The sequence below is a fragment of the Cynara cardunculus genome, unplaced genomic scaffold (genome assembly GCF_001531365.2).
Source record: "Cynara cardunculus var. scolymus isolate 2C unplaced genomic scaffold, CcrdV1 Un_Scaffold_3812, whole genome shotgun sequence".
Taxonomy (NCBI): domain Eukaryota; kingdom Viridiplantae; phylum Streptophyta; class Magnoliopsida; order Asterales; family Asteraceae; genus Cynara; species Cynara cardunculus.
In genome coordinates this window covers 25,863-35,700 of record NW_020201627.1, presented here as the reverse complement: position 1 = coordinate 35,700, position 9,838 = coordinate 25,863, and the positions used below count along the sequence as shown (strand labels likewise).

Below are 9,838 nucleotides of genomic sequence, written 5' to 3'. Positions count from 1 at the left end.
GAAATTTAAAATTAAAAACAAAAAAATAGAGGTCAAATTTCGTCAATCAGATATTATATCTGATTTCCGAAACACAAAACAGAGAAAATTAATTTTTGCGTCTCCATAATTATAAAGATTTATTTTTAAATCTTTTCCTCATGAAATTTGGTTTTAAAAAAGTTAAAAAAAATACAACTTCAATTTTAAAAAAAAAGTTCATGGGTGAACAGTACGGATCGCCTCCGGGAGAGGTCAAACACGGTCAACGAGGTGAACAGTAATCTCGACTTTTGAGGAATTTTTTTTTTTTTTCTTTTTTAAGGGGATCGCCCCCATTATCTACGGATCGCCCCCGGGGGCGATCCAAGTGGTTATTTTGGCAAAACCTCTAAAATATGATTATTTTGTAACAAAAAGGTGTGTAAAACGGTTATTTTTATAAATTTCCCTAATTTAACACCGTATAAGTGTGTATCATGAATTTGGAAAAAGTGGTTTTAAATAAGTAATCCCAAAACACACCTAAAGTGGGCGTCCACCGAATAGAACAAGAAAAGCAAACTCTACCTGGGGGCTGGGTCCCTCTCTATCTCTCTCCATGTTCAGATCACAGCTTGTGGTGAAGGAAAAGGAGACGTGTGTCTTCAGCCTCTTCTGCTGATTATTTGTTTTTCTTCATGGTCAGTTTGCTCGATTGTGTATTTGATACGAATTTCTCACAAATTTGCCTCTTAACTCTTCCCCTTTCTCATTGTAAAAAGCTATTTATCCGTATGATTGAACGAAAGAGCAGAAAAATCAATGGGAATTCCTATAACAACTCGAATTTTAGGAATTCAAAGAGCTTAGATTCGATCCTTGTCCTGTTCCTCATAACTGAGTTGCCACTTTTTACCCATCTGCAATCAATGACATTTGTCTTCTCCTCGTGTGCTGTTTCATTGTATTATTGCTAATCATACTAACCTCCACCAATTTCCTCATCCCATCAAATTATACATATTACCATCTTGATTAAGCTGAAGAAACTTGTTGGGTATTACCTAATTTGGTTATTTATTGATATTTTTCTTCTGCTTCCACCTTTTTTTGTCGGTGTTGATGAAAAATCGATGGATCTTTATTGTGGGTTTCAGTTGATGTACTAGTAACAATGCATATTTGCCACCAAATATGGTTTGATTTCTTAACCCAGTTCGACTTTGAGTTTCTTGCAATCCTCATATTTGTGGACCCATTTGAATGATTTCGTAAAAAATCTGGATCTAGGTTTTTGGGTTTAGAGTGGTGTGATGCATATTGAAGTTGTTAACAACAATGGCTGCTCCGGTCCCTGGTGTACTGTTAAAATTGCTTCAACACATGAACACAGATGTGAAGGTTGGAGGAGAGCACAGATCATCTCTATTGCAAGTGGTGAGCATTGTCCCTTCTTTAGCTGGTGGTGAGCTTTTTGAAAACCAAGGGTTTTACCTCAAGGTATCTGATTCATCTCATGCCACATATGTATCTTTACCTGATCAACATATTGATCTCATTCTCAGTGATAAGATCCAATTGGGTCAATTTATACATGTCGATAGGCTCGAGCCAGCCTCTCCGGTGCCCATTTTACAAGGGGTCCGGCCAGTTCCTGGCCGGCACCCTTGTGTTGGAACCCCGGAAGATATAGTTGCCACCCACTCTTTAGGTTTCCTCAACAATAATTGTAGTTCTGCTTCTGGTTCTATGTTATTCAATAAGACCAAATCTCCTTCCAAAAGAGTCATGAAGAGATTAAATGGGAGACAAAAGGATAAAGAATTGGATAGTAAGAAGACTAGACCAGTTTTGGGAAGATCTAAATCTCAATTACCAAAGTTGGCACTGGATGCAATTGTGACAAATCGGTCATTAAAAACCAAATCGTTCAATTCTCAACCTATACTTTTGTCTCCTACAAGTTATTATTCATTGCCTAATTCGTTTGAGAAGTTCTCCAATGGGATTAAGAAGCAGTCGAGCATCAACAGAATGGAGAAGACGATTAATAAATTGAGCTTTGGGGAGAAAACGAGTCCAGCTCGTGGAGCAAGTCCAAGTGTGAACAAGTCTGGAATGGGAAACTCGATAAAAAGTTTTGTTCAGAGTATTGACTTTGGACACAAGGCTCTTAGGAAGAGCTGGGAAGGTGGTACGGATGTGAGGACTCCAAGAATCGATATCACCAAGAAGAATTCAAAGCCTGAAGCTTGGAGTACTTCTGTGAGTTCTTTCTTAGTTTGAGCTTGCTTTATATCTGACTATCTGAAAACAGACAATGCTCGGTTCTGTTGATTTGTTCAAAATGTCTTGTCTTTCCCTTGTGTATACCAGACTATATGCATCTTCAAGTTGGCATTAATTTCCATTGTAATGTAATCAACTTTCAAGTGAGCATCTTAGTTGTTCCATACATAAACGAAACCAAACAAACGTAGTATATCCCACCCGAATGTGGGTCTGAGGGATAAGATGTATGCACACCTTACCTCTGTTCCAAGAGATAGAGAGGTTACCCCGGCTTGCCAAAAAAGAATAATGAGCTTAGTGGGCATGTTTGTTAGCAACTTAATGAGCTTAATGGGACTCACAGCTTATTCAGTCAGCTATATATGACTGTTTGATAGTGACTTAATGATATAGAAAGTGGCTTATTCTGTAAGCTTCTATGGGAAAGTTGTATGCAGAAAGCCAAGTTTTTTCCAAACCTGCCCCTCCCAATTAAAAATCATGCTCCTTCCATCTATGAAAAACCCACCCAAACAAAAACCTTCCCAATCTATACAAACAGCTAAATCTACACATACAACTTTATCTATACAGGACTTAATGGAAAACCAGCCAAACAGCCCCTAAGAAACATATCTGTAAAGCACAAATATAGGTGACATATTAGTCAAAAAGGCTGTTATAAGACAGTTATAAAAGAATGCATAGAGCCTCCGTACATAACCGTCATTGTCATGATTAGAGGACTTTGGGGCATATCTCTAGGAAAGCTGGGGACAAGTTGTATCTTCTATACACTTGAACAAGGAATTTGAAACATCGAACAGGTTCTTATTTTCTCTCAACAGTTCTAGCAGTTGTCATTACTGTGTTTTGTGTTTCCTTGTTTGTTTTAACCTATTTCCGTCACTTATAGCCCGCTTGCTTGTTTATTTTAATTATTAATTTGCAAACCGGGGCTTTCAAGGGTAGAAAAGGATTTACAGTTAGTTTGGTTTGATTTATTTCTTATCGGTTATCATTTCTAATTAACATGATGCCAAATAACCTTATGATGCAGACTTCAAGAAAATCGACAAGTGAAAGGATGCCATCTAAAGAGGAGAGTAATAAAGCAACTTCATTTGTGAATAAGTCATCATCTAAAGAGGAAAGTAAGGTTCACACACCTCAAACGAGAGTGACTACTACGATTCCAGATTTGGTTGTTCATTCAAGTAAGCAAAAATCATCAGCAGGGGCTTTGCATCCAGGAAACATGATCAAGGTTTCTTTGAGTAATAGGAGATTGACCGATACAAGTGGTTCTTGGTCTTCACTCCCTTTGTCTATTGGAAAGCTTGGAAAGGTATGTTCCCAAAATTGAACCACTATAGATAGCGTCATTGGAGGGTGTGAGTCACTTCTAGTTTTGGTTTGGATTTGGTAGAATTTGGAGGGATTAGGAATTGTAGATCCATTCCAATCCTGTGTAGGATTTGGAGGAATTAGGAATTGAAATCCATTACATTCCTTTGTTTGGTTTGAAGGAAAGTTTGGAATTGGAATCCCACAACCAACAGATTTAGAAATCCCTTCGAGTCAGTTATCATTTCAAATCCAAATCCCATGTATTTCAATTGTTTCTATCGCATCTTTACCCCTCCTCTTTCTTCAAATCTGTCCTATTCTCTCCATTGCGTCCACATCTTAATGAAACAAACAAATTATTTATAAAAAAATCCATTCCATACCCTACAAACCAAACAAGATTTATAAAAGAATGAAATTCAATTCCATTCTAAATCCTACAAACCAAAAACACCAAAGATCCAAATCCTTCCATGAAATCATAATCCCTCAAAAATGTTCCGTCAAAACCAAACGGGCCCTATATGGTTTTGATGCAAGTATTTGTTTTTTTGGCAAAAATGCATCAAAATGAAACGAAGTTTACCTTAGTTCATATTGAGTGTAACAAATAATTCTTTTGTCGATCTGTATAAGGAAATTTATAAATTTCTTATCTAATGTATTTACTTTTACCCATTTTGACGTGGATGTTAAGTTTATCCTCTATTTTTTTTTAAGTATATAATATTTATATACGGCAAATAGAACAAATAAACTCACACACCCTCCTCACCTTTGGTGAGGTTTGAACCCTTGACCTCCTAGAAGGCCAAGGACTCACATACCGCTAGGCCAAAGGCCCTTTGGTAAGTTTATCCTCTATTTCATTGTAAACATTTCATAAGGGGTATCCACGTCATCAAATGTTACAAGATCAAAAAGGTCACAGATCAAAATAGGTACAAAATATGAGATTTTTTTCCCGTTACATTAATTAGGAATTTAACCAAAATTTGTTGCATTTTGATTCATTTTGCCCTTTCTTGGTTAAACAAGATCATTTACAATAAATGTTCCACAGCACATGACTTGCAACCCTACAAACAAATATACAAGTTACATTTTACTGGGATTTTTACATTGTTGGTTTTGCCACTACGTAATGGGGCATGTTGTCTTTACATTGTGTTTGCTACACAGATGAACTTATTCATCAATATCTTTCTTGAATCATCGTTACGAACAACTCATGTTATACTTATGCAGGAAGTCCTGAAGCATAGAGATGCTGCACAAATTGCTGCGGTGGAGGCTATTCAAGAGGCTTCAGCCTGCGAAACCATACTTCAATGTATAAGGTACTTTGTGGCTTAGAAATCACTTTTATTTAATGGTCAAAAGATTAGTGTTTCTGGGGCAGCAGGATCATGGGCGATCTATATCTATGTATATATGTGTGCGCGTATAGAAACAGATTGCACGGCCCCCCTACACCGATCCGTGTCCATGGCAGCCCTCTACTTCTAGCTCCTCCCAAATTTCCTCTCCCTCTCCACCTCCCTCCTACCGCCATCCCCACTGCCTCTTCACCCCTTCCCTGCAACAGTGAACCCCATCCGACCGTCCCCTATCCCATCTGTGGCCCAGAAAAAATAGAGTTGTTCAAAATCATGAATTTACTTGATTCAATGGAAAAAAAATTACTTAAATCAACAAAAACTATATCCCCCATGGCTGAGGACTGAAGAGAGAGCAAGGACTGTCTAAAATCATGAAGAATTCAGATCCCTGGTTTTCGATCCAGAAAATGCACACACATACAAACAGATATCGAGCTGAAGTTTCCCTGGTTTGGTGTGTCGCACATGGATGTGGCTCTTGGTTTGGTGGCCATGGGTAGTGGTGGTGATAGTGACGTAGGCGGTCGATGGAAGGGGGGTCACTGAGAGGGGGGGTTTCACCGAAGAGAATCTTTATCTCTTGATTCTCAGTTTTATTTATATATATATAGGGTTGGGTTAACGTGAGACCAAGGGTTTTTCGTGAGACCCATAAGACCAATTTATGTTCATTTATCAACTTTATAAGCTAATGATCTGATGGTCTAAAGTTGCACGGTGGAAATTTTGTGATTATTGAGAAGTCTCATGGCAATTTTGTGATTATAAATGTTCAGATTGTAGATCTAATCCAAGGGTTGAGAATTGGTCTTACGGGTCTCACGAAAAACCTTTGGTCTCACATTATCCCAAGTCTATATATATATATATATATATATATATATAAGGTTAGCTTAAGGAGAAAGCCGAAAAAAATGAAAAACTGAGGAACACCCTAGTAACTATTCATCTGTAGGATATGCATATATGCATATAAGTAATTTGTACGGTATGCACACATGCATAACATGCAGGTAACATCTTTAATTACTTGTATGCACTGATACATACCATACAGATGAATGATTATTCAGGTGTTCTTCAGCTTCTCATTTTTGTGAGGTTTTCCTTTGAACCTCATTCTCTCTCTTTCTATCGTTCTATCTGTATCTATATAGATATATATATGCACCATTTTTTGTTAACCGCTTAATTAGTACAAACTTTGCTAACAGGGGTATTTTAATCTTTTTCATATATTAATACCACATTCCTTAATTATCTCATTACTTAATTATCACATTCTATTTCATTACTTTGTTTAAACCTCCTTAATTATCTCATTTTTTTGGTTTCACCTATGAACTTCAGAAGAAAAAAAAATTGGAACAACTAATGCTCATATACGAAACAACATTATGAACTTTAAACAAAAATCATTGTTTCACCTATGAACTTTAAACAAAAATCATTGTTTGTGAACATCGATAAAAAAATGGGAACAATCAAAAGTTCATATTTTAAACGACACTATGAACTTTAAACAAATACCATATAAAACATGATTATCTTCCAAAAATAAAAACAAACACCATCACCATCAGTTCAAGAGGGAGAGAGGAGAGACTGAGCGATGATCATATCTTTCAAAAATAAAAATTTGTTCCAAAATTGCCCTTCTTTTAATTCAATTTAATTTTTTTTTCGTCATTCTATAACCACCCATTTAACCATAACTGTTGATCAAAAAAATAACAGCTCAGATGGGTTTGTAAAGTTAATACTATTTACTTGGTTAACAAATGATTGTGTCCGCTCTCTCTATATACTATATAATTCTTTTTTTTTTATAAACCTGGATATCCAACCCGTTATGCAAGCCGACTAATCCCAAGACGACCATCTGCTTTGCAAATAGCCCGGAGTCACGGCATTTGAACCTCCATGGCTACAAGGGGATTTTTATTCCTCCTTGGATTTGAACCTGGGATCTCCAGGTACTTTTGACCTTTGGAGCCAAGCTCAAACCAATCAGACACCACCCTTGTGCTTTACTATATATAATTCTTATGACTTCCTTGATATGATTGTCCCAACATTTGAAGTTCAGTTTTATTTAAAAAACTTCATGTTTTTGTATGACAGCACATATGCCGAGCTCTGTTCTTTTGCAAACGAAGACAACCCACAGCCTGCTGTGGAGCAGTTCTTGGCAATGCATGCTGGCTTGAATAATGCTCATCAGATTGCTGAATCTTTATCCAAAATCGTTGCTCTCGGTTCATCATCAGATTGCGAAGATAACCCGTCAGAAACACATTTAAAAGCTACATCAGATAAGCGTAAACAAGCAAGTCACTGGGTCCATGCTGCCATAACCACAAACTTATCATCCTTCTCGGTGTACAGCAAGCAAGCACCACCTTCTAGCCCCGTTATTCTCCTTGGGAACCAGCCCACCCTGGTTCTTGAGAGCACAACCAAGACTGCATCACCAAAAACCCAAGTCAAGCCCCGTCAATCCAAGATTCTCAACTCAACAACTCCAAGGCCAACAATTGACCAAAAGGCAAGAGCCCCACCTCCACTAAAATGGGAGAAAGGAGCTGGTCTTAATGAAACGGTAGAACTGGGGCAAATGTTAAAACTGGAGTCGCAAGATTGGTTCTTGGGATTTGTAGAAAGATTCTTGGATGCTGATGTTACAATATCCGATAATGGTCGGATTGCAGGCATGTTATCTCAACTCAAAAGTGTCAATGACTGGTTAGATAAGATTGAAAGTAGTAAAGATGAAGGAGAAACTTGTCATATCTCCCCAGAGACGATGAATCGTATAAGGAAGAAGATTTACGATCATCTCCTTACACACGTAGAATCTGCTGCAGCTGCACTTGGTGCAAACTCAGAGCCATCACAAACTGGAAGCAATGCCAGAAGGTAAAACTTATAGTTTCTGCCAATGGAAGGAAGATGGGTCAGCATTTCTTTTTTTCAACTTTTGTATATACAACTTCAACAGATCGTTGGGGGGTAGAGATGGAGTGTCATATAATTAGTTTTCAAGAAAGAAGGGGGGGGGGGGGGTTTGTTTATGATATGGGCTTGTTTTTTCTTTTTATTTTTCATGGTTTTGTGACACAATAATTGGAATTATATACAGCAAATGGATGAAATGGTTGCTCCTGTTACAAGTATTTTGTTGTCGTTTACTTATCACATACTTGCATAGTTTTCTAAGACTATGTTTGACAAACGACCAGAAACAGTCTAGAAAGATAGCTGTTGGCTAATAAACTAGTTGGTGGTTGTCGTGTTGGTTATTAGCTGATAAGCTAGCCAGTTTGACTCACCCCCACCATCAATAAACGGTTACAATTCACAATCCCGTCTTTAAAGTCTCATGGACTCGGCCTCTCCCCACTCCCTTGTCCGTCCCTTTCCACCGGACCACCACACTGTAGCTCTCCCTCGGCTCTCCACCTGAATTTCATGTCCGCCACTTTCGTGCTTTGTTGTTCTAGTTAGGTTTTGAAACTTTAGATCTTTTATTGTTATACTTCTTGGGTAATGATCTTGATTCCGTTACTGGGAGCAAGAAAACAAACATATCTTCAACATTCGACATTAGGTACGCTCAGAAGTGTACTAAAAAGGAAATCGTTAACTCTAATAAAAAGATTTCTTCTATTTCATTCCCTGATATTCGTCTGGTGAAAAATAAAAGATATTCAAGTATCTTTACAAAGAGATGGTGAAGGATATAGTGTTTACAAAGTAACACCAGAGCAACCAGACCTTGAAACTATCTTTTGAAAAGCTAAAAAGGGCTTTCTAGACTCGGATTCTGATGAAGAATTATCTGAAGCACTTCTAGAAATAGTCCCTAAGAAGAATAATAAATCTGAATTGTCAAATGAAAGTCTAAACCAACCTGTTTTAATAAAAAAATTCAAATTCCTAAACTTCCCATTTGCTCTAATTTCATGGAAATGTGCTTAGAAGACAAATCTTCTCTAGAACTTGAACTAGAGACGAAGAGTAAATAAATCAGAGATACTTCCAACATTTTTTTATTATTTAAATCTATCAGATTCACTCCTGGTCATAAAGTAAAAGTTGTTTTGGATGAAACTTTTAATTCTTCTCCTTGTTTCACGATAAAAAGAGAAGAAAAATGGAGAGTGAAGACTTCTTTAGAAGAAGAAAGCCAAAGACTCAAAGAATACAATTCTTGAATTAGATAGGAAGTTTGTAAGAACCTCTAATGCTAATTCAGAGTAAAATAATAAGGCTTCTACTTCTGTTTCAATGAAACCTAAAAGAATTTCTGGACAACCATCTTTGTCCTTTTAATTGCAAATTCAAAGCTTTTAGCTCAACTTTTAAAGGATTTTTGTCGTAAGAAGTGTGGTATCTCTGGATTCATGTATAAACATGGAAATTTCAAAACTCAGAGACCACATGAAAAGGGAAAAGCCAACATTGTCAAAACAGAAAGCTTAAATCTCCATCTAAAGGTAACCAGAAAGGATCCATAATGAAATGGATACCTAAATCATCTTAATTGTCTTTACAAGACCAACATGTGCAAATTTGATATTTGGATTCTTGATGTTCTAGGCACATGACAAGTGATATAAGTGCTAGCCTCATTCAAAGACAAACTTGGAGGTTTGGTAACTTTTGGAAACAACAATAAAGGAATAATCAGCAGACATGGTGTTCTAACCGATGGAAATATCTCTATATCTAAAGCTGCTTATGTTGATGGTCTAAAGCACAATCTGTTAAGTATAAATCAATTTTTGTTATAAGAGATATGAAGTAAAGTTTCACAAGGAGCAATGGACAATACAATCAGAGACCGTTGAAGAAGCACTCAAAGCTAAAAG

The 9,838-nt window shown here is 37.0% G+C and overlaps 1 protein-coding gene across 3 annotated transcripts; it reads left to right on the top strand.

Moving 5' to 3' along the window:
• The first annotated feature begins 627 nt into the window (after positions 1-627).
• On the top strand, positions 628-8,022 carry LOC112503789. Of its 3 annotated transcripts, none has more exons than XM_025107787.1 (5): positions 628-662; positions 1,252-2,226; positions 3,293-3,580; positions 4,831-4,922; positions 7,089-8,022. In XM_025107787.1, the coding sequence occupies exons 2-5, from the start codon at positions 1,300-1,302 to the stop codon at positions 7,885-7,887; spliced, it is 2,106 nt and encodes a 701-aa protein (XP_024963555.1). In that variant the 5' UTR covers positions 628-662; positions 1,252-1,299; the 3' UTR covers positions 7,888-8,022. The 3 variants fall into 3 exon arrangements, with proteins under 3 accessions (XP_024963555.1, XP_024963554.1, XP_024963556.1); XM_025107786.1 differs by having other exon boundaries at positions 642-1,158; XM_025107788.1 differs by having other exon boundaries at positions 642-1,461; positions 1,957-2,226.
• The last annotated feature ends 1,816 nt before the right edge of the window (positions 8,023-9,838 follow it).

Excerpts from the sequence above, each read along its gene's own strand:
- LOC112503789 (XM_025107787.1), top strand. The coding sequence starts at position 1,300 with ATGGCTGCTCCGGTCCCTGGTGTACTGTTAAAATTGCTTCAACACATG. Across the intron at positions 2,227-3,292 it reads CTGAAGCTTGGAGTACTTCT|ACTTCAAGAAAATCGACAAG; the intron begins GTGAGTTCTTTC and ends CTTATGATGCAG. Across the intron at positions 4,923-7,088 it reads ACCATACTTCAATGTATAAG|CACATATGCCGAGCTCTGTT; the intron begins GTACTTTGTGGC and ends TTTGTATGACAG.